At 44.5% G+C, this 23,907-nt stretch overlaps 2 protein-coding genes across 8 annotated transcripts in view; one reads left to right on the forward strand and one right to left on the reverse strand.

The window, feature by feature from the left end:
- Nucleotides 1-1,033: 1,033 nt before the first annotated feature.
- Nucleotides 1,034-7,409, reverse strand: TMEM217 (transmembrane protein 217). Of its 6 annotated transcripts, none has more exons than XM_081866665.1 (3): nucleotides 7,387-7,409; nucleotides 5,679-5,774; nucleotides 1,034-1,967 (listed from the first exon to the last, which is right to left on the reverse strand). In XM_081866665.1, the coding sequence occupies exons 2-3, from the start codon at nucleotides 5,679-5,681 to the stop codon at nucleotides 1,374-1,376; spliced, it is 597 nt and encodes a 198-aa protein (XP_081722791.1). In that variant the 5' UTR covers nucleotides 5,682-5,774; nucleotides 7,387-7,409; the 3' UTR covers nucleotides 1,034-1,373. The 6 variants fall into 6 exon arrangements, with proteins under 6 accessions (XP_081722791.1, XP_081722790.1, XP_081722787.1 ...); XM_081866664.1 differs by lacking the exon at nucleotides 7,387-7,409 and adding an exon at nucleotides 6,215-6,554 and having other exon boundaries at nucleotides 5,679-5,778; XM_081866661.1 differs by lacking the exon at nucleotides 7,387-7,409 and adding an exon at nucleotides 6,211-6,554.
- The window catches only part of TBC1D22B (TBC1 domain family member 22B), a 40,339-nt gene continuing 23,140 nt past the window's right edge, over nucleotides 6,709-23,907 (forward strand). The window contains exons 1-8 of one of the 2 annotated variants that reach the window (XM_081866621.1): nucleotides 6,709-6,975; nucleotides 10,370-10,426; nucleotides 14,077-14,378; nucleotides 16,076-16,255; nucleotides 17,347-17,417; nucleotides 18,092-18,220; nucleotides 18,792-18,857; nucleotides 23,166-23,280. In XM_081866621.1, the coding sequence (XP_081722747.1) occupies nucleotides 6,920-6,975; nucleotides 10,370-10,426; nucleotides 14,077-14,378; nucleotides 16,076-16,255; nucleotides 17,347-17,417; nucleotides 18,092-18,220; nucleotides 18,792-18,857; nucleotides 23,166-23,280 (976 nt within the window). In that variant the 5' untranslated portion in view covers nucleotides 6,709-6,919. Of the gene's footprint in view, nucleotides 6,976-8,772; nucleotides 8,853-10,369; nucleotides 10,427-14,076; nucleotides 14,379-16,075; nucleotides 16,256-17,346; nucleotides 17,418-18,091; nucleotides 18,221-18,791; nucleotides 18,858-23,165; nucleotides 23,281-23,907 lie in introns of those variants that run through there. The other variant, XM_081866620.1, reaches the window with a different exon arrangement.

The following is a 23,907-nucleotide window of genomic DNA, read 5'->3' on the forward strand; positions in this document are numbered from 1 at the left end:
AGTGTGTGTGTGTGTGTGTGTGTGTGTGAATGCTCTATACTTCCTCTTCCTACCACTTTCTCCCTGAACTCTCTCTAGGCTGACTTTTCTGCCTCACCAGGTTTCTTTTCAATCTTGGGACCAGCTAAAATCAAGCCAGCTACTGGGGAAGAGTTGTGAGTGGTTAAGCACTACCAACTGCTTCCCCCCTGCAAAGTCCCCATCTCTGCATTTGTATTACCGTATTTTTCGCCCTATAGGACACACCGGCCCATAGGATGCACCTAGGTTTTTTTTTGGGGGGGGGGGGAAATAAAGCACTCCGGGCAAGCAGGCTGCTATCCGCAGCCTAGGGAGCCCTGCGGGAACTCCCGCAGGGCTCCCTAGGCTGCGGATGTCTGCCCAAAGCTCGGGGTGCTCTGCTTCAGCGCGCCCATGCAGCAGGCTGCGGATGTCTGCCCAAAGCGCGGGGCACTCTGCTTCGGCGCGCCCCACGCTCCAGGCAAGCGGGCTCCTATCCGCAGCCTAGGGAGCCCTGCGGGAACTCCCCCGGGCTCCCCAGGCTTGCTGATAGCTTCCTGAAGCCTGGAGAGCGAGAGGGGTGGGTCGCACCGACCCCTCTCGCTCTCCACGCTTCAGCGAAAGCCTGCATTCACCCCATAGGACGCACACAGATTTCCCCTTCATTTTTGGAGGGGAAAAAGTGCGTCCTATAGGGCGAAAAATACGGTATTTAGTAACCTTGAGGCAGTGTGTCATTCTGGCCAAAGAAAGGGAGCAAACACTACTTTAAAAATAATAATCTAGCAATAAATAATCTTCACTGTGACATTTCACATCCAGGCACATATGTTGTTAGAGACATCAGCTTTTTCCACGGAATTTCATGATCCCAGTTTTCCACAGCTATATCATTGTGATTATAGGAGTTAGAAAGGAAACTATTGCCTTGCCCAAATATTCTGATGATACAGTTCACATGTCTTCATAACTCAATCATGCAAAACAAGATTGTGTGTATGTGGGGGGGGGAGGGGAATAATACAAAATACAATGGAGAGGAAATATATGTTTATTAAGGACATCAAGTCAATCCAATAAGGTAATAAGAATTTAAAAAAACAAAACAAAACAAATGTCAAACCACACGCAGCACCACTTAGAATGCATGAATTTATACACCAGATTTGCAACTCTGGCAAGACAAACCCATGTTTTGCGGCCCTGCTGAGTGTTTGACAATCCCTCTGTTCTTGCAGTTCCAGGCAGGCAACAATAACCAGAGGCTTTTAAAGCTCCCAGTGGCCAGCAATACAAGGTTGATGAACTGTACTCATCTTGCTATGTCCCAAGCATTGCAAGCCTGCTAGTTTGCACAAATTACCTGACAACTCTTATTGAACTCTCCTAGCATTGATACCCAGCCTAAACTTGGGAGGCTCTGACACACGTCTTGATATCCGCCTTGTCTTCAGTGACATCCTCCCTGTGCTTCTGCCTTCAATAATCATCAGAAGATATGTTATGATAAAGAGAAGCCAAAAGCAGTCTGTGGGGATTCTGGTGGCCAATCCAAACCATTCCAAGTCACTTATTGAATAAAGAGCTGCCCTTGCTGTTAGAACTACGAGAACAATGTTGGCTAGATCATAGAAGATGATCCAAACAATGTAGATAAACAATCCTACAGTGTCTCGCCTCTGGATGGATAAGAGGAAGTAGAAACATATAGGATAAGTTATAACAGCTAAGCTGATTGCAGTGTAATAGTAATATGGGATGACCCACATCGGTCCAATTGAATAATTTTCTTCCTGATGCAGTTGTATCAGAGTTAGGGAGCGATTTAGGTGACCAGCCTCAAAGATCAGGTACATATTGGTTGTCAGAATCATGTAGACACCAGCTAGAAGAGATCCTGCTTTTGGAGCTACACCACAGATACCACCTGCAAACAGGATGATCATCTTCTCACTTCCAAAAATCCCCTGAAAGGCAATTAAACTGAATTAGTAGTGCAGGATATGGAAAATGTTTCCAGAACTCTCTGAGAAAGTTTAAAGATATGTTCAAACTAGAGATGAATACAAAACATCAGAGTAGGAGAGAATGCAAATATATTGATGCACACCTAGGTTGCTTCCAGACTGTCCTGTTTTGTGGGTGGGATTCAATTGTTTACCAGAAATACATGTTACACAATTTAAGTACATTATGCACTCTTTGTCAACAAATCCACTTACACACTCACCCCTTTTGCTGTAAGGAAAGTGATGGGAACTTGTGGGATAATAGCAGTTGCTTAACACAATGTTGTATAACCTTCCAGCAAAGAAATCAGAATGAATGTGCCAACGAACAGTGGATGTTTTATAACTGCCTCACAAAAATTGTGCAAACAAATCAGGATGAAGGCTCAGTAAGCAGGTCACATGAAGGTGACCTTGGATGCACAAGCAACAGCAACATATGAAATTGCATGTTTGCAGTATGACTTCAAGAATCCAAAAGAGTGCATAGATATCTGCAGAGGCAGAACCATCCCACCAAGTGTTGTAGCACCTCTAAAAATATCCAGCTATTGCTATGATAGCCTGCAACTCAGAAATAAGTTTTGATTTTGGCCTGGAGGGGTCTTCCTTACAGAAAGTCAGGCTCACATATTCCAAACCAGCCCAGTTGCAAGAGCACCTCTAAAATGTATTGTTTCCTTTTAGTGTAAATCTCTGCCATTCTTTATCATTTGTAAATCAGAAGTAAGTAAAAGACCAAATCAAACTAAGCTACTGGCACCCAGCTATCAAACCTCCCACTCTCTCTTTAAATTAGGAAGCAATAAATTTCAATAGTCTGAAGCTTTTGCTTGAAAAGTCCAAAAGATATGTCAAGCTCCATCTCACCAGAGCAGAGGAATAAGATGCATTTCTTGAAATCATTTTGCAAACTTTTTAAAAACAAGCTCTTCCTGGCTTACATAATTTCTTTTTTTTAACACCCATTCACAGTGTTAGAAATTGAGATATGAAAGCTAGGAGCTAAATGGTACCTTAAACCTAGATTATGGGCACAACAATGGAATGTCTAGGTGCACTTTTTTATAACAAGAATACAAAGCTGAAAATGAATGAACAGCAGCTAAAATATTATGCTCATTTTTCATGTGGTCTAGTCCTTCCCCTGCCCACGCACCCCCCTAATACTCCTAAGAGTGTCTCTTCTCCAGTCTCCAGAGAATACGGTAGCTGGAAGTGGGGAGGCAGAAAAAGGTCGTCCTTTCCTTCTACTCTGCAGTTTTAATGTGAAATCTCAGACGCAGTACTGCACCCAGAACTCAGAAACTGATCACAATAATGAAATTCCCTGTTGCAAAATGGTAAAATGGCCTAAAACAATGGGAGTTTCAAACACTGCCCATTCACTATCAGGAAGAGAGAATTTGTTTCTATGCTAATTTTTGAGACTAACTCAGGCATAACAGGTAATGCTTTTCACTTTACTAGCTAGGAATCCTTTGGGTACTAAAGTGATATCACCTCACTGTCAAGGAATTTTCTGATGGACTCCCCCCACGCACCCACTTTTTCTTCCCCCTATCCCCTTTGTTGCTGAAGAGGTACTCTTGCCTTCAACACACTGAACCTCAGGCTCACAAAATAATGAAAGGCATTAAACTTTAGAAAGAAAGCCCATCAGCTGTCCAACACCTCCCTCCCCTTCTACCTTACACTTTGAAAAGCAATCAGACTCCTCTTTCTTGGGGATACCAGTCTCTCCTTTTTCCCTTTGTCACGCTAATTTCTTCCTCCCTAATTTTCTCACCCCAAAAGCTCAGATCTCCCTATGCTCAGTAATCTCAGCCACTGTCCCAAAGTCTTCCATTTTTCTTCTGGTTTTCACCTAAAACTCCTCCAAAGCCCTTCCCAATCATTCCTCTGACCCCCCTTTCTCTCCTGCAAATAAACAGCTCAAGCCAGCTCCCATCCCCACATTCTAGTACAACCATAACCTCTTCAGCCAACAACCCCCCCCCCAACTGTCTTTCCCTGACCACATCATATTTTTCCTATGTGTTCCTAGGAATGCTTCTAAGAATACCTCTTGCATGGTTTTAACTTTCCCAAGCCTCATTCTATTCTTGGTGTGCTGTGTATTGATTTTGTTTAAAATGTTTAGTAAATGTGCTGTTTCCTTTCTGAGGCAATCAGCTAATTCCCTTTTGATATAATAAAATTGACTTTTGATTTATCTCTGTTGCCTGTATTAACTCCTGGGATACCAAACTCTGGAGTGTATCCAGGTCACAACCTCAATAGATTCCTAGAAATGTCAGGTCTAATTTTCCTGTTTCTTCTGTGTGATTTTTAATTCTCTTCTCTATTTCTGTAAATCTAGGTTCTAATTGTTTTACTGAATTTGACAGACTTACTGTTTTATTGATAATCTCCTTGTCTCTTTCCTTCAATTAATTTGTTATAAAGTATTCTACAGCAATCCATTTTCCTCTATAGTTTTTAAAATAGTTTTGTGCTTTTTAAAATAATCACCTTCAAATTCTTTAGTAAAAAAATGTTTTAATTGTTCTAGTACTGAGCATGCCACTTTCTCTATTTTAAAATCTGTTTTACCCATTTTGAAAGCCTGCATTTCCCCCAGTCTTAAAATGTGCTTCCATCTCATTTGTACATTTTCTGCTTTCTTTTCCAGCACAATTGATTATAATATCCAGAAAAGTAACTAATGCAAGCTTGCTGTTATCATTTAGTTATCAGCAAAGAATGTTGAACCCAATAAAAGTTAGAAAGGGAGAAGAAAAAAGGTAAAAAGGGGGGGGAGAAATCACTAAGAAATTCATTAGTCAAATAGGAATTAATTATTAATTATTTAAGCAATTTCATTACTATATTGTTCTTAACAGACTGAAATCTTATTGTTTCTAAGAAGTAGTTCTGGCAGAAAAATAAAAAGGGGACAAGCACAAGGAATACAGCTGAAGAAATGAAAAGGTGCCAGACAGGACACTGTGACAGGATTCTATTCACCTCTGGTGGTGACTGATGCTCTCTTTAGTTCAGTTCATTGAACCTTATTTTCTAAATGGTTGGTTATGTGTTACTGCCTCAGTGCTGCTATTATTATTATTATTATTATTATTATTAGTCCTTAAAAATAGTGTTGCAGTTGCACAGAACAGCTATCAATCACTCTCAGTGGTGCAGCTAGGACTGTGTCTCAAGGCTGAGGTTCGGTGCCCTGCAGTCCAGCCCAGTCCCACTGTGCCCAGTGGCAGATTGCTAGTGTGGTGACAGACAGGCCTTGTATAAGCATCCTTTATTTTTCATTTTTAAAAGCACATTTTATGGCCACAGGATAGGCCGGTGGCCATGTACATGTTTTGAGGTTAATGGGAGATACAGTTCAAAACATTTCAATGGCTTGTGGTTGCAAAGCATAGAATAGCAGCATTGATGGGGAAGAAGATAAATGCTAAAAATGTGTTTCCCAATTGAAGTAATACACATGACTGAATTGTGGCAATGTGGTCACCACTTCCCTCTCTGACAAGCAGTAGAAGTGCACTGGATGAAGAGCACAAGGGAGCAGGTACACAGCCTTAGTATGTTCTGTACTTGCTCTGTACTTGTACTTGCATTGATGTTAACTGCTGCCAAAGGTAAATCATACTGCACATTTCTTCTCACCATTTTGAGTCTGTTCACTTGATCTCTTGTGACCCCAGTTGTTTATCTCTTCCAAGGATTACTGCTGCATCAGAAAACAATGCCACTTATAGCAAGCTTCCTGTGAAGAAACATTAGAGGAGTAACACACTTGGAATATCTGTATGCTGATACCTTATCTGTCCAAGTGGATAGACAGCTGCCTCCCCCCTCAAGTAAATAAATACAAATACTTAACTAAAAGTAGAAATTGTAGAAAATTTTTGACAGATTTTTCAGAACACTTGGGGGCAAAAGGAAATAATTTAAAACAACTTGTCATTGAGACATTTCATTCCGAATCTGCTAGACAGAGCCAGGCAGATGACAGGTTGCCCCTCAGCAACATAAATCCTGACTGTGCCCACGACATTAAAGGAATGAACATGCCAAAGTTAAACAAGTTCTTGCATTCTCTCTCTCTATTGAATAAGCCGGACTCATTTTGATCTGATGGGTGTTCTGTTCGCACCAATGTGCAGTTTAAAATCTATCCTTGTGAAGAACAGCATACCTATATTAAAAGGGAGGGCAATCTGAGGGTTTCTGAGGCGTTTCAGGTAGGAGCTGAAGGTGACTTTGCTGAAGAAAGCACATAAAAGTAGCGCCTCTGCAAAAATTGCCCTCTTTTTCATAGAAGATTCGAACCATCAGTCTCCCAATAATTAATGATTTTTTTTTAAAGTCTGCCTAGATTTGAAAGTGTTGTTTATTATTTTCCTCCCTGAGAGAGGGGGCAGCCCCCAGCCTGCCTTGGTTTCCCTCACTGGATTTCCGCTCCCGCTTCTCCGCGAGGACCGCCACTTTTGACAGTTAAACCGCCTCCCGCTTCGACCAAACTGCACGTGGCTCCCCCCGCCCCCTCGCCGCAGCCTTCCTCCTCCCCCGCCCCTCCTCTGTGCATCACTAGGTGAATCGCCCCGCCTCTCGCGCGTTGCGCGCGGCTCCTGGTCCCGCTCTCCCTTTGGCGGCGCCCCCCCTACCTCGCTTCACGTTGCTTTAGGAATCTGACTCAGGATTGGCCAGCTAGGGGGACTCTGGCTCAGGCAACCAATGGCTGGGCCGCGCCCGCCCGACTCCAAGATGTCGGCGCTGAGGCCTGGCAACGGGGCTCCCGGAGGGAGGCGGTGAAGCGGCCTCGGCCGGAGGCTTTGGGCCCCACCGCTCCGGCTCGTCCCCTCCCTCCCGGAGCCGGCGGGGTGCTCGGCCTCTGCCCCCCAGCCATGGCCGCGGAAAGCAGCAAGCAGTTCTGGAAGCGGAGCGCGAAGCTGCCGGGCAGGTGAGCGGCCGCATGAGGTTCAGTCTCCGGGGTGGGCGCCCACCAAGCAGCCGTGCCCCGGGAAGGCGGGAGCCGGTTGGCGGCGCCGGTTCCAGCGGGTGCTTCCCCGCCGCCATTCATCGCAGGGAGCTGCTTCGTGGGGGCTTGCGGCTCTCCTTCCTGAAGCCGGTTAGCAGCCTCCCCGCATCTAGAGGGAGCAGGGCAATTGGGGAGAGGACCTCTGTGGGTCCCCCGATGCCCGTGAGGTGAAGCTCGGGATTGCGGTCGCGCCACGATTGCTCTCCGCTGCGGCGCCGGCTGGCCCGGTTAGGCAGCAGCAGCAGCTGCAGTCAGAAGCCCATCGCCAGCCGGAGAGGCGAGGCTGGCGATCGTGGGGCAACTGGGCTTTGCTAGGCTCCCATGTTCCTAAACCCGCCGTGGGGAATGACGAGACTCGCGGGTGCCTCCGTCCTCCCTTGTCCCGGGGCCGTTTGTATTTCGGAGCCAGCCAGGTTGCTCAGCGGACAGGTGCATTGGGTTGCTACTTTGCCCAGGAGCAGAAGTCACTTCCTCATTTGCATAGGTTAATCGGCGTGGGTCCGTATGGGCTTCCTTATCGTGCTGGCGCTTACTGCCGCTAAACGCTCTGATAGGAGTGAACTTCAAAACCGGGTGGCGAAGAGAATTAACCAGGCTTTAAAAAGCAAACACCAACTAATTACGCCTATTGCAACTCGGCAACTGAGAATCTTTGCTTTGTTATACTAAGAAAACTCTCTGGAGAACTTCAGGACACACAAGGCTGGCTTTCTAAATATGAAAGCAGAAGTCCTAGACTTCATATTCCGGAGACGATTTCTCCTTAATGTGCCCACCCCCAAAGCTGGTGGACAGGGAGTTTGCAGTGCTTAAATTACAAAGGGGTGATGTGGAGCGTGGCAGGATGCTTCCCATATTTGTTGCTTTTAGCATTGTTTGGGAATGAGTGTGATTTGGTTAAAATGGATGAAGTTAGAGGTAAGGTGTGTGGATTTTATAAAAGGCCCCCCCCCCCCAATTCTTCCATAGTTTAAACCATGATGGTCTGTGCATCCTTTTGATAAGTCTGTCAGTGATGGCTATAACTTATCTCCTGTATCTGAGGGACCATGCGTCATATTCTACTTGTTTTGGAAGACAAATGCTAGAGTATCTTTGCCCTCTTGTCCTGTGACAGCCAGTGTGGTGTAGTGGTTAAGAGTGAGAGACTCGTAATCTGGGGAACCGGGTTCGTGTCTCCGCTCCTCCACATGCAGCTGCTGGGTGACCTTGGGCTAGTCACACTTCTCTGAAGTCTCTCAGCCTTACTCACCTCAGAGTGTTTGTTGTGGGGGAGGAAGGGAATGGAGAATGTTAGCCGCTTTGAGACTCCTTAGGGTAGTGATAAAGCGGGATATCAAATCCAAACTCCTCTTCTTCTTCCTTGGGCTTCCCATAGGCATCTGATTGGCCATCAGGAACAGAATGCAGGACTAGATAGGTCTGACCCTGAAAGGCTTCAGCACCGCTCCAATCACTTTATTATTTGGAAACATGGCTGCTGGGGAAACTGTTGTTGGCGGAGGGTTCTGGCTATTGTTGGACAGGGCCAAGCTGGGATGATCTGCTATCAGCCTTGAAGAGAGATTTCACATCCCACCCATGTGCAAACTCTTATTCTTTTAACACTAATTATATTGGAATACATTCTTTCTCTATATACTTAGTGTTCAATTCTGATTAGGTTTCCTTCCTCACTCATTAAGAAGGCACTTGAAAGCTTGAGGAAACTGCACAATTGTTTGACCACTCTGAATGAGATTGAGTGATAACTCTCCTCTTTTGATGATTCAGGAGCATGTGCCCCTGAAGAAAGTGAGGTAAGACCTAAGAGGTGATCTTGGCCTCAGGTTTGGGATAAAGGCTGTATAATTCATGAGGCTGTTGTATTAGACTTCAAGCTTTCTAGAATACCAAGGTTCACAACCAGAGTTAAGTGCAAAAGTTATACACTTGGGATTAAATAACTCTGAGCTAAGGAATTTGTTTGGAATACCATCCTTCCACACAAAATTCCACTTGTGGTTACCCCCCACCCCACCCTTCAGCAGTGCAATGCAGAATCATTTTGCTGTTCCCATTGTTAAACAATTGGGAGTCATAAATCCTTGCTGATCTACTTCAGATCTCTCAGTAGATCCTAATTTATCTTCTGCTCACCCCTGTGTTATATTGTTCGCATGCTCTCTAACCTCATATTGACTGTGCTGTCCCAAGCCAGTTCACCACCGCGAGGCTTCTGGAATGCTTAGCTGGCTTTAAATCCTGCCAGGCTAGTTAATTCTCTGTTTCTCCCTCTAATGTCATCCATCTCTCCGCCTGTCAAACTCTACCAACTTTCTGGGGTAGTTTGGATGTGTGGGAAAAGTACAGCTAAAGGTCTTATAATACGTACTTGGGAAGAAAAAAAAAAACATTATTTCTGCAAGTGTGCTGGTGCCTCACTATCTTAACTTTCTTATCTCATTGCCACATCCTGCTTGCTCACTTGTGTGTTTCTGCCTCTCTAAATCAAGATGTTGTTTCCATCTATAGCTAATTTAAACAGTGAAGTTGACTAAACCTGGTAAACCGGTTTTGGGAAAAGAAATGATCCAACTTGAACTTCAGCCCAACCAATGAACTTAAGCTTTATTCACTGATGTGTACGTTGCCTGCCAGTCAATAGGCTGCTGTGATAGCTCAGGCCAATGGAAGGGGGAGGTGGGTGCACATACTTTTTTATTTAAATAGCCTGTAGTCTACGTCTTGCCCTCTACCTATTTCTGTGTTCTGAAGCACATGTAGCTAGAAGATGAGTGAAATGAGGGCTAAGTCCTGGGGCCCCCTCCACATAGCTCCCCCCCCCCAGCTCAGTTGTCTGAATTGTTTGTTAGGAGTACAGTTTTCCTAACCTGTGCAAGTAAAGTTGTCCTTGTGACCAATAGCCCTTACGACCCGTTCTTCACCCCATGTGTTGTATAATCCATGCTGAAAAGAACAAGCACTAAGCTTGTATGTAGTCATGTGGTTTGGCCTCTGTTAAGTCTGCAAAGAATGATGGAGATATTTTGACCGGGGCCAGAGGGCAGAGGAAACTCTCAAAGAGCTGCTTATCGAAATGGGAAATCTTTCTCATGTGTGTTCTTTGGACTGGCCAAAGGGGATGCCAAGAAAAGAATTAGGAGGGTGGGTTGTCAACATTGCTTTTGCTTTTCTAGGTAGCAGATTGTGTTTGTTCCTGTGGTTTTGATACCTGGGAGTTATTGACATTGCTTGTATGTGGCCCTTGATACATTCACTGCTGAGGCTAGAATACTTGCTCACAAATCACTTGAGTCTCTTGTTTCCCCTTCAGCATTCAACCTGTCTATGGAGCTCAGCATCCTCCACTGGATCCCCGGCTTACTAAAAAGTGAGTAGCTTCCCTGGTTCTCAGACCTTTAGCACTCATCACCACATGGTGCTGCTTTGCCCTGGAAAGAAGTCTGTTTTGTCCGTCCAGTTATTTTGCTCTCTCCTGTGGATTACCAGCCTCCAAGGTCTCAGTTTAGTTGGTGATCACAGGAGCTATTGCAAAAAGAGAAAAGTGGGATGGAGAGAAACGGAGCAGCACCAAAAATGCTGAAAGTGAAATTTAATAGCTTAACATACACCATAGCTGTCAAGTGTCCCTTATTTGAAGGGACAGTCCCTTATTCCAGCGCCATGTACCGCTGCTGTCCCTTATTGATGGATGTCCCTTAAATGTCCCTTAAATTTCAAAGGAAGCAGCTCCTCTCCCTCCCTCCCTGCCGGCCAGGGAGGAGGGAGGCTCCAACTGTGTTGCTTCGCTGTGTTGCTCAACTAATAAGAAGTCTAAGAAAGACTGGGGGGTGGAGCTTGCATGCCTTGTGTGTGGCTAGTTAATGCAAGCTGAGGGGGTTTTTGAATGCTGGACGCCATTTTGTTGCACGTGCTGCTGCAAACTTTGCAGTGCAAAGCCAGGCCAGGGAGCCATTTTAAGTTGAGGCTGTGTAGGCCTTGTGGTGCATGTGATTCAGATTCTATTCAGTTGAACCTCTGGTTACAAAGTTGGTTGGACAGTGTTCTCGAAGCTACCCAGCCTGAGTTTGACCAGACTGCAAGAGGACAGGAAGACTGGAGTGCCTGGAACAGGTGAGGCTGCAGGTCCCTTATTTTCAAGGCTGCTGGTCCCTTATTTTCAAATCTGTAAGTTGACAGCTATGACATACACTGCTGTGTTTTTGGAATTTTGCTAAGTTTTACTTACAGTTGACCCACTGAAATTAACAGACTTAGTCAGGAGAAGACAAGGCTAAGGAGTAAACCCTATACAAATCTGGAGTGGAGTTCCCAAGACAGTTGGATGGCACCTTGTACTCCTTCCAGCCAAGCTGGTGTCAAACGTATTGCTCTGCGGAGTCTTGTTATCTGGGCAGCCCAGGATCTCCATACGCATTGCCCAGGCTTGTACCCCAGGAAGGTCACTTAGGTGCTGAAAATGCAGCGGTTTGACGTCACCCGTGGAAGTGCACTCCATTGTCTCTTGAGACAGACGGATGCCAACAACAAGTCATGTTCTCTAATTTCAGTTGGTTTACTCTGATCAAAACTTAATTGACTACCACCTAGTGTGTGTGAGCTAAACACAGGCTTTGGGACCAAGAATTACAAACTACACGATGTCCTTTGTGAACTAAAACTCTAAGGAAGAACTTTTTAGAGTAGGAGGACTTGCAAGTATTGCCTCAATGAGGGATGTTTTGTTTAAATGCCTTGGATGCTATTTGGGCCAATAAATTCCCCATCAGGCACCAATTTGAGCTTTACCTGTTTTTTGGCCCTTGAGTACTGGGCATGTAATGAGTTGGTGGCCCCATTATTAAGTCACTATGGGAAGGCATTCCCATCACAATTGTTGCTGTTATATCCCAAGGGATTCATGAGTCATGGAGTCTAACCTCCTTGTCAGTCTCTAGAGGGGATTCCCCAAGGGGGAAAAGGAGGGCAAAGACTTTAATGCTGCTATCCAAGCTATGCAGAGCTACCCTAGTTTATGTGTTGCTTGTCTTTATACATAAGCAACTGTGGCAGTTTACGATTATAAATCTAACATGTGCCTTCCCCTGTGCCGAACATCTCGCTCTCGTCATGCTATTGTGGAGTTTGTAAATACATTGTTCCCTAAATCACAATGTTTGCTAATACTGATGCATTTTGATAGCGGTTTTCAACTGTTGACTATCACAATCCTATATTCATTCAAATCAATGACACTCTAGCCCAGTCTGTTTGTTTTTGAAGGGGGCCATTGCAAGATGAATATAAAATTACAGAACAACTTTGGAGTCATTTGTCTATTATAGATTCTTCTTAGTTAGTGCCAGTTAAGATGGAGGGATATCTTGGGAGTGAAGACCACTTCTCTGGGTATCTTGACTAAAAACCTTTGATGAGAATATGCTAGATTAATTGAGTCTGATCTTAAATTTCTGTTGTTTTAAAGAGTGTATCCCCTTCCTACCTTGGGAGGTGGAGAAGGGGTTTTTGCAATCTGCCAGTGAAGCCCTGTTCCAGGTGCCATCTCTTTCAGGCATTAGATTGTTGTCAGCTAGGAGCAGAGTTTATTCTGGGGTGGCCCCTGAATTCTGGAACACACTCTCCCTTGAGGCCTTGTTTTTAATTTGACTGCTGTTGATTTTAGTGATAAGCTAGGGTAGGCTTAGTATTGTTGCATCTGAGTTCATTCAAGCCTCTTATGCAAATAGATTTTGTCCTGATTTACTACTTCCCAATGTAACTAAAATCCCCTTCATCAGAAACATTACTTTATGAAAGTTTTACCATTTTCAAAGCATATCTCATGGGTCTGAAGATCTCACTGCTCTTTCTGCGTTTGAATGTATGGCTTATACTCATTAATCTCTTTTCAGTGCCTATTTGGACTGACTATATAAATCTATAAATTTAAATTAGTGTTAATGAAACATTCTTAATGTCAGCTTCTGCTGATGATATTTTATTATTTTGGATACATTTGCAAATAAAAATTTTAAGAAAAGGTGTAATTTGGATGTAAGTGGTCCCCTTCAACAAAGACATCTTCAAGGAATAGCATTAGTTTTTCTGTATTACCTTTGTCTGGCTTACCTCTTGAACATGCTGTTCTTGACCAGGCTTTCTGAAGTAGTATTGAGACACTTCCATTTTCTTTGTTCTCAGCTTCTCTCTTGGTCTCCTTAACCTTGCTGGAGTTCATGTGCTTTCTGAGTTTCTTGTTCGGACATGAACTTTCTCTTTATAGCACAAGGACTTTGACTCATTTAACTGAGAACAAAGCAAATGCAGCTTATGAAAGAATAGTTGTGCCTGATTATGCCTCTCTTCTATGTATATGTTAACCTGATAGCAAAGCAGTATGTTATTGTGGCTACTTTCAAATTGTATGCCTGCACTTTTACTGTTCTCCAGGATTCCACATGTGCTCCCTGAAATTGAATCCAGTCTCCTCCTTCGCTTTGCTTGCCAAGCAATACTTCAGACTGGCAACCTTTCTTCATTTGGCAGAAGCATTTCTCCTCACTGTCCCATGTGCCAAGACTGCAAAGCTCACTGGTTCGGACATTGAACTTTGCACTTGGTGGAGAGCTTATAGGAAGACTTTGCATTCCTTCTCTTTACCCTGACCAGACAAGAAAGGAACTGTACCATGGAATGGAGAAGTGGCAGTGGGGGCTTGACCTGCAGAGGAAATGGAATCAAGTACAGTGGTACCTCGGGTTAAGTACTTAATTCGTTCCAGAGGTCCCTACTTAACCTGAAACTGTTCTTAACCTGAAGCACCACTTTAGCTAATGGGGCCTCCTGCCGCCGCCGCACGATTTCTGTTCTTATCCTGAAGCAAAGTTCTTAACCTGAAGCACTATTTCTGGGTTAGAGTCCGTAATCTGAAGCGTATGTAACCCGAGGTACCACTGTAGGGCAAATTAGGTTATAGGCAGGGGAAGGTGAGATGCAGAGCTTGACCACATTGCATTAATGCCAGCTTCCTTTATTTTGTAGCTTCATCAAGGAACGGTCAAAGATCAGCGCGCTACCCATGAAGAATAAGAAGGCCAGCAGTTTTCACGAGTTTGCCCGCGACACCAGTGACGCCTGGGACATTGGGGACGATGAAGATGAGGACTTCCCATCTTTCCAGACTTTGAACTCTAAGGTGGCCAAGGCCACAGCAGCCCAGGTGCTGGAGAACCACAGCAGGCTGCGTGTGAAACCCGAGTGGCCCCAGGTGGCTCTGAATGAAGCACCAACCAATTGTAAGGTCATCAAGTCCAATAGTGAGGCCCAGCTGTCCAGAGCGCCTGGTAAGGGCCCCCTGGCCTTTTTACCCTATGTGATCTTGTCAAAGCTGTGTGGGTTCTACAGGTCTGCACAAGGCTCACTTTGGGAGTCAAGTGCAGAACTGAGCATTCTGAGGATCTTGAATTCTAGCCAAGGAATGTGGATGATCTCTCTCTCATGGCTGAAAAAATAGATTTGAATATGCGTGGTGAATTCCTGTTGACACCTTGAAAGCTGGTGAGGGGTTGAGTTAGTGCTTTATGGAGCTCCCTGTTTGCCTCATTTTAGCAGGAGCAGAATAAATACTGATAATATGTGACTTCTCTTGATTTTCATAACTCTCATTAGTGGACACTGTTGTTGTTTGGTTGCTGGGATAGGTGAATCCTTCGTCTGATCTAGTAGCATCCTTCTTATTCAGCTAGTAGAAATTTGCTTTCGTTGGCACAGACTATATAGGTTACCTTGGTGTAGTTTTACAACACATATACCTTTGCAGAGTATGCACAGATCTGGTATACTTCCATGGGATAAAAGCCTAGTGTCCTGTCAAATCAGGCCCACTATTGGGCAAAGTCCTTATATTACTCTTTTTGCAAGTGATTGGGAAAGCTTTCTATGAGTAAGCCTTCTTAGTTAACAACAAACCAATCTGAATAGGGTTTACTGGATGGGGGTGGGTGGGACCTGGAGGTTTGCAGTGAGGACTTTGGAACAGGCATGCAAGACATACTCAAAATAGTTTAGATAATAAGGACCAGACCTTTTTGTGATGGTGCTAGTGGAGTAAGCAAAGCATACTCTACTTTTTAGCTTTGTGAATGAGCCTTCCTATCACAGAACCACCACCAGATGGCTCCAGAGTCCATGTCTCACCTCCAGTTATCTGCTGGAAACTAACTGGCCACTTGGCATGGAAGTGTCAATGGAATTTGGGGATAGTAAACTGCCTTTGTGTTTTTCTGCTTCCTCCCATATGTGTTGAGTTGTCTGTCCAGCATGTTAGAAGAGGAAGGAAGGAAGGAGAGCATGAAAATTGGAGAAAAAGGATTGACCTTGAGGAGATGATGGATGGAGAGCAGTGAGAGCCTAGCTGTGTTTATTGTTGGAGGACAGGTCAGATGAATCTTTGCCTCAGTAATTATGCTGTTGGAGGACAGGTCAGATGAATCTTTGCCTCAGTAATTATGCAACAAAAATGGTCTGAGAGCCATCCATGCAAACCACTGAGTGATGCCTATTCTGGATAATGTGGCGTTTTCTATTCACCACTGTTTATTAGCCCAGAAAAAGTGAGCAGGACTCCTGGATCACTACTGTCCTGTGCTGCTAAAGCATTGTTCCAATGGAACTGAAAGTCCAAATATTCCATTAATGGTAGGAAATTCTACCCAGGGATTCCTTCTGTTCCACAGAATGTGCAGTTGAAGCAGAGTAGTTTCCCAGCAGGAGTGCATGAGTTTATATTTCCTGCTCGTTGAGGTTGCATTTGTATCTTTTTAATAATAGCGTGGCAGGAAAAAAAATCAGTTGGTGGAACTTCTGTCCCCATTCAGTGATGGGGGAGAAACTTCACAGGTGTGGAGCCTTTCCTTGTCGTGCATGTTTGTGAAGGTGTGCAGACCTTTTTGGGAATGGTAGTGGATTCTGGAAGCTCCAGACAGTGCTTGCCGCTGCCCAGTATGCTCATGGCCTGATGGACCTCTTTAAACTCTTTTAGAGGATGCCTGTGTGCGCAACCCCCTCCACAAACAGCAATCCCTCCCACTCCGACCCATCATTCCGCTTGTTGCTCGCATCTCTGACCAAAATGCTTCAGGGGCTCCTCCCATGACGGTGCGTGAGAAAACTCGCTTGGAGAAATTCCGGCAGCTTCTGTCTAGCCACAACACAGATCTAGGTGAGTCCAGGCAATAAACTCAGAGGGTCCTGTTAGTTTCAGGGATACCACCAGAGGGGAGAGAAGTGTGCTCCCTGTTTGGTTCCTTTCTCTTGTTTAGAAGTAGTTTTGCGTTGAAACTGTACTCAGTAACTAGGATAAGTGTGACACATGTCTTGTTTTGTTGAGTGGATAATAAGCACTGCCTAAATTGGGAAGTCATCCCAGGCATTGCGGAATAAAAAGGTAAAGGGGCCCCTGACCATTAGGTCCAGTCATGGCTGACTCTGGGGTTGTGGCACTCATCTTGCTTTATTGGCCGAGGGAGCCGGTGTACAGCTTCCTGGTCATATGGCCAGCATGACTAAGCCGCTTCCAGAGCAGCGCACGGAAACACCGTTTATCTTCCTGCCGGAGCGTACCTATTTATCTACTTGCACTTCGTGCTTTTGAACTGCTAGGGTGGCAGGAGCAGGGACCGAGCAACTGGAGCTCACCCCGTCGCGGGGATTCAAACCACCGACCTTCTGATCGGCAAGTCCTAGGCTCTGTGGTTTAACCCACAGCTCCACCCACAAATACAGCTCCCATAATCTTTAGTCAGTATGGCTAGTTGTCAAGGGTTATGGGAGTTAAGTATCATGGCATCTGCAGGGCATCATATTGGCTGCCCCTGGTTTAAAGAGTGGAGTGCGACTCTGAATCAATGGAATATATATATATATATATATATATATATATATATATATATAACTTTTCCAGTGCTCCAGGCTGCTTATGCCATGTATTTAGGCCACAATTCTACACCCCTTTATCTGGGAGAAAGCTGTATTGTAATCAGTGAGACTTACTTCTGGGTAGACACATGGAATTGCAGTGCAAGTTACATAAATGTTTGATAAAAATACAATTAAAAACCTATAATTACAAAAAAAGAAAAAGAAAAAAGGAATCATAGACACCATCACCATAGAAACCTACATATCTAGCGAAAAAGTCTTTCTCGTGGTTCTGGAACCTGCCAAGCTGACAGGAGTTGCTTTTCCTCCCTAGTGTAGAAATGCCAGCCAAGATACTGCGTGTGAATAAACTTAACTGCTCTCCATTTGCAGATGAATTGAGGAAATGCAGCTGGCCTGGGGTCCCCAGAGAGGTCCGGCCTGTGACGTGGCGACTTCTATCAGTGAGTGCTGCTTCCCTAAGTTGGGGCAACTTGCGTACATTTGCAATCTATAGAATATATATAAACGACAGAGCTGGACTCTAGGGAAACATGTCAGCTATACTAGGCCCCGGTTGAGTTCTTCAGGTCTTTTTCAGCCTAGGCACCTGGGATCCTTTAACTGGAGAGGAACGTCTCCCTCCCATAAACATGAGAGAATATTACCTTTTAAAAACATCAAACCAATGGAGACAATGCCTGTACATTGTGCTGGTTATACCTGGAAAAAACAAACATGCTGCTGGATTCCAGAAAGCCGCTTCTGCAAAAAGTGAGATATGATGATTGGCTTCAGAAACTTTTTTTTTTTTTTTTTTTTTTGGTAGCAGCAAGTGTTAAAACTAAGGTGGTTGGATTCCATGCAAGGTAGCCTTGAATGTCCCTAAGAGTGATGAGGGGATTCTGGCAGGTGCCACTTCTTCCACCACACTTGGATGGAAGGACTTGCCTTTGCTTAACCTTTTATGACATTCTTACAGGGCTCCAACTTTTCTTTTACTGAATCCTGCACTCCTGGTTAGAACAGTTCTCCTGCAAACTACTTTCAAGCATTCATGTGTGTAGGGAAGTTGAGGACTTTGAGCACAGCAGAGCAAAAGGAGACTTGCCTTGACAGGCTTTTCTTTCTCCTACAGGGTTACCTCCCTGCCAGCATGGAGCGGAGGAAGCTGACTTTGCAGCGCAAACGAGAAGAGTATTTTGGTTTCATTGAGCAGTATTACGACTCCAGAAATGAGGAGCACCATCAAGATACATACCGGCAGGTACCCAGCCCCCTACTTCCTGCTGCCTGCCCTTTCTTTCGCTTAGCATCTGGGGTACATTAGGATTCCATGGCACAGGGCTTAGTCATTCCACTAACAGTGGCAACAGTGTGCTTTTTACCTGTAACCTCGTCTCTTACCGTTGCAGACCCATCCTACACAAAACAGTGTTTGTGGGTGTTAGTGGTCAGAAGTGAGCAGATGTTAACTCTTGACCTGCCAAGAGATCCTAGAGAAGAAATACTTTTAAAATTTACCCAGGTATTTGAAGTGGCCTTTAAAAGGTGTTCTGCTTTCAAGCATTCCAGATACTCTGCTTTGTGTTCTAAATGCAGCCTCTGTTGAAAGGATTTTGGATGATAGGCTAGCATGTTCTTTTTTATTAAAGAAGGAGGAGCAAAACAGTTCTTCGGGATTTCTGAATGAGTCAATATCATCTCTTCCATCTTAAGTCATAGTTCTGCTTTGGCTTGAGCCAGAGAAATATTGCCTCTAGTGCTGCAATTGTGCTGATCAGCTTGGCAACCATTAATGTTCTCTGATACATATATATTTTACAATTGTCTTTCAGATCCATATAGACATTCCACGGACGAACCCCCTCATCCCTCTGTTCCAGCAGCCACTAGTACAGGAGGTAAAAGGGGCCTTTTCTTTTTAGCTTTCCTGCAGTGTGAGTTGCCAGCCTGTGTTGATGGGCAGGAAGTTTCTCCTCTCCCCCCCCCCCCAAAATATCTAGCATTTCCCCCCAGAGTCAGCTGCTTTCTGCTGTATGCATGGGCTTTTCTAAAAAAGAAAGTCATAGCTGATTTCAACCTCAGCAGTGAAATTTTTGTACATTTCATTCCAAAAGCAGAGTTGCCACCCATTTCTTAATTTGGTATCTTGTGCAAATTCTGTGCTCGAGCTGAACTCTCAGATCAAATGCAAGTTTATTTTGCAGGAGCAAGCTCAGTTTGCATGCTTTACTCACAGTTCCCTAGGGGTGGCAGGAACTGCCCTTTCCTGCGAGATCCACACCTATCTGGAAACGACAGAACTAGACGTTAGAGGTGATGCGTGGCTGTGCCTGAGATTCAGCCATGAATCTCATTTTCCCTCTCTTTGGTAATATCTGGTAATAAAAAATATGTGACAAGACTTCACCCCATTATTTTTCCTTATCCCCCTACACATCATTGGATGCTGGTTGTAGGGATGTAGAAACTCATAACATGGTGACAGCATGTCCTATATTTTGTGTTACTAGATGATGCAGGGAACAGAGGCGGGAAAAATGTGGGACTGCTGTTTCCATCTGCAGGTATGCAGTACCCATAATGTGTAATTCTGGGCTCAGTTTCATAAGATTCCACAATTTGAGTTGATGTCTCCTAGGAACAGAGACTGCCAGCCTGTTGCGCCAAGTGTGCTTATGGCAAGAGATCATCTCAGTCCCAAAGGCACACTATCAGTGTGTGTGTTGCAGAGTTGTGCATGAAGTTTCGCAGCAACAATGTGACTTGCCAGAGGCTAAATAGTTTGTTAGTGGCAGAGCCAGGAATGAGCTACAGCTTCTGTCTGAACCAGACAGAATTGCAGGAATTAATAATGAAAGCTGACTTTTGCAGTATAGCTCAAAATCCTTTGACCGACCTAATCCTGTTGAATATTTACTGATGCTTGCAGAGCATGCCAGTTCAGTCAAGTCTGAGTGGACTTAATCCAAGTCCCTTCTGCATAGCGGAGAGGCAGGGTTTGCAAAGAACCAGTAATTGACTGATGTTGGAGTTTATGAAAATTGATGTCTAAAGCCACAGGCCCTGCTATCATGCAAGCTTGATTCACATTTTCTGGTTTTTGGAGCACAGAAGCCCACAGTGTGTCCCATTAGGGGGGGAAACTCAACAAAGTCCTGTGCTGTTGTCTTGAAATTAATAGGTTCATGACTGTTCTGAGCTACATTGTCATTGCTACTGTAATATGGCTTGTTTGCTGGTGTATGCCTCCTTTCTCCTTCTAGCGGACAATGGCTCATAGATTGGGGGTTAAAGCATTGTTCAGCCTGTGGCTTAAAGCATTGTTCAGCCTGAAACCTAGAATGCTTCATTGTTAACGTAGGTGGTAGTGCTGTAAAGCAAACTGTCATGCTCAGAGTATGATTAACGAGAGCTGTCTATTGTAATTGTGCTGAACGCCATTGCAGACCAATCTGCTAAACTGTAAAATGAATATATGCAGGCTCCTTAAAGAATTTTTTCCCCAAGAAGTGTATGTCCAAGGTAATGAGGATGGCACCCGTCCTTATAACAGTTTTGCAAGGTTTTTTTGCAAATAGCGGCAAATGCCCTCCGGATCTGTTCTCTTGTGTTTTGTTAGAGGACAAGTCTTTAAATCTGACATTTTGCTTGCCTGCAAATTTTGATCCTAGTGGATGCAAATGGAATGAGGTGCTCCAGCCAGCAGCCCACCAGTGTTCTGAAGGCAGGGCTCCTCATCTTTTGGAAGTGCACATGTAGGAATTGTATGAAACTTCAACCATAGCTTAGGTTCTTGTGGATTTCAGCTTTCTTAAGTGAAGAACAGCATGTTCCTTGCCCGTGATTGTGGACATAACATTTCAAAAACTGCAAGCCAAGGCAACTAAAAACAAGAAGAAAAAAAAATCCCCACCCCATTCCAGTGTTCAGAATGCACACCTTGTGTGGCTGCTAGTTCCCCATTGCCCGTTCCCCATTGTACCTTCTTACGTTCCATTATCCATAACACTTACTGCTCCTTAGCCATGCCTGATTCCTGCCGTTACAGCCCTTTGCATTCAGATACCCAGCTCAGAATAAAACATACAAAAAGAACATCTTCAGGTGTAATTTTTGTAACTTTGCTGTGATTTGTTCTCACTCAAATGATCTGTTTTCTTGGACTTGTGTTTCTTGACACGTGTGGTAGCAGATGACTAAGGGTTGTATTCATCATAGTGCCAATGAGATAACTCCACCAGTACAACAAATTACTGCTTACCCAACAAAACAATCTCCCCTCTCCTCTCCCTCTGCACTGTCTTGGGGGTTCTCCTGAAGTCCCATTGTGGTGGCTTCTGCTAACAAAGCAAATTAGCTAAATACAGTATGGCCCTAAATATATTGGCAGTGATTTGGTAAGGCTGACTTGCATGCTAGAGGAGGGTGTAGTGTGTTGAACTGGGAACACTGGGCTTACCAGGGCAGACTTTTTATCCACTGGGCATTATTTCTCTGACAGCAGCTCTCCAGGGTTTCAGGCAGAGGTATTTCCCACTACTTGCTTACCTGATCCTTTTTTAAACTGGAGGTGCCAGTGACTGACTCAGTGGCAGATCACAGTGGCATGTAGTCATTTCTCTAGTTTAACCATCTCTCAAGATATTTTCTGCAACAGAGTGGTTTGAATTATAGAAAAATGTGGCATGTTATGTTTAGCAAAATCAGAGGGAGGAAGCCTAGGTAGTGGGTGGATTCATCTCTTGAATCTCGTAAGTGGAAACTGAAACGAGGGCTCCCACTAGCGCAACAGGGCTTTCCCCCCCTCCTCATGTGTCCCCAGCAGCCCCTGAGATTGGCTCTGTGGGTGTCAGGAGAACCCCAGAGCAACATGCAGGGGGAAAGAGGAGGGGACCATTCCATCTGGCAAGCTGTTGCACTGATGGAACACTTGCTGTGATGCTGTGTTGATTTCCTCCCAGTTCCACCTACTAGAAGCACCCTTTAACTAGTTTTGGCAAAGCATATTTAGCAAGCTAATCCATCCAAAAGCTGTAAGGTCTGGCAGCTAAAAGCTGCTCCAGTTGCTGGGCTACGAATAAAACTGCACTTTGAAATCCTGTTTATCCATGGCATTTTTCCTTATGCAAACGGGGATGAACCTGTTGCAAGCGCTTCCAGCTGGAGCATGAGGTCTCAAATAGCCCGTAATTTGGGTAACATCTCACTTGTTCCCTTCAAGCAAGACCACAGATATGAAGGAGATCTTGAAGAAAATCAAATAAATGAAAGCTGGCAAAAGAAACTGTGTGGCATTGTGTCAGGGCAACACTGGAGAAATTTTTATTCTACTTATGCTTGTCACCCTGGGATCCTATGGGATAAAGGGTAGCTTATGAATATAAATAAATAGAAGCTCCCTTTTTACTCTGTGCTTGGATGAACTGCTGCCTGTATGTTTCTCTTTCTTTTTTGTTTAAGAGATGGAAACTTACAATGCTTTCTTTATGCAGAACTGAAAGTTTAAATCTTTGGGAGGGGCACAGGGCTTCCCTTTCCTCCCTGTGGCCACAGTTATTTTGGGGAGAAAGGGAAGGAAAAAAACTTCTGGCCTACCATCTGCCACTATGTGAACATGGTGAAAGCAAAGTTAGATAATCCCCAGACTGCATCTCGTTCCCCTCTGTTTTGATGGCAGAGCAATAAACGGAAACATCTTTCTGCAGTTGTTTTCAGGGCAGAGAGCTCTCATGTAAAGGATGGCAATTCTGATTTCCCACTGGCTACATGCAGCATCTTATGCTGGTTCATGTATATCCTGGCTGGCAAACCCCCAACATGAAGGTGTTACCTAGCTACCCAAGCAATCTTTCTGCCCCCCCCCCAAAGATCCCAGCAGTTTGAGTGGCAGTGGCAAAAAAAGAAGCAACAACCCTGTGTCCTCTGTGTGTGCACGCATGTGGGAGTTTAAGGTGGTCATATCCAACACTGGTCTGTGGTTTTTGGAGAGTTCACCCAAGATTACATGTGGTTCTTAGGCCCCCAAAAGTGTAGCCCCTCTGGTTGTAGTCTATACTTCATACTGGGTCTCTCTGCACCTTAGGCTGTGTGCATTTCTAACTCTTTATCACACACTCTTCCCCCCTTGTGCTTGTCAGCCTTTCCACTTCTGTCTTTCCCCTGGGCATGGCTAACTCGAGCACCTGGCTTTCCTTCTCCCTCTCTAGATCTTTGAACGAATCCTGTTTATCTGGGCCATCCGACACCCAGCCAGCGGCTACGTGCAGGGGATTAATGACCTGGTCACTCCATTTTTTGTCGTGTTCCTCTCTGAATATGTTGGTAAGCGATGCTGGATGGCTGCAATGTGCTCTTAGTGCTTGCTGATGAATACTCAAATTGTCATCATTGGGTAAGCTCTGTCATGCCAGAACTGCTTTGCTGTTGGCTGCTGTAGAAGCTACTAGTGCATATTAATCTGTTCTCACTTCTGCCCTGGATTGGCTTTTGTCAGTTGTATACTGTGCTTAACAGTGAAAACAGGTATGGTTTTGAATGCATCTCTAACTGAGATTTCTAGAAGGGCAAAACAAGCCATTAGTGTCCGAAACGCCACTAAGAGTAATGGCTAAGCTGTGTCAAAAATATTTAAATACTTTGCCAAGGATGCCAGCATCTTTCAATCAGGATGCATTATGCATTGAAACGCCTGCATTTCTGTGGTCCAAGGCAAGCCGTTCTCATTCTCCTGTAATTTTTAGAAAGCTGACAAAATGACATAATGGCCAAGATTATTTTTCATACTTATGCACCTCTCATACTTTCATCCCAGGCATTTTTATATTGTGACACCTGTAGATGTTAACTCATTTTGTCTTGTACAACCACCTCATATGGTTAGCCAGTTACCATGATTTGTCTTAGGAGCAGAATGTGTTGTCTGCCCCCTCCCCCAAAAAACCCAATTAA

Source organism: Podarcis erhardii (assembly GCF_964252035.2).
Source record: "Podarcis erhardii genome assembly, chromosome: 6".
NCBI classification, from domain to species: Eukaryota; Metazoa; Chordata; class Lepidosauria; order Squamata; family Lacertidae; genus Podarcis; species Podarcis erhardii.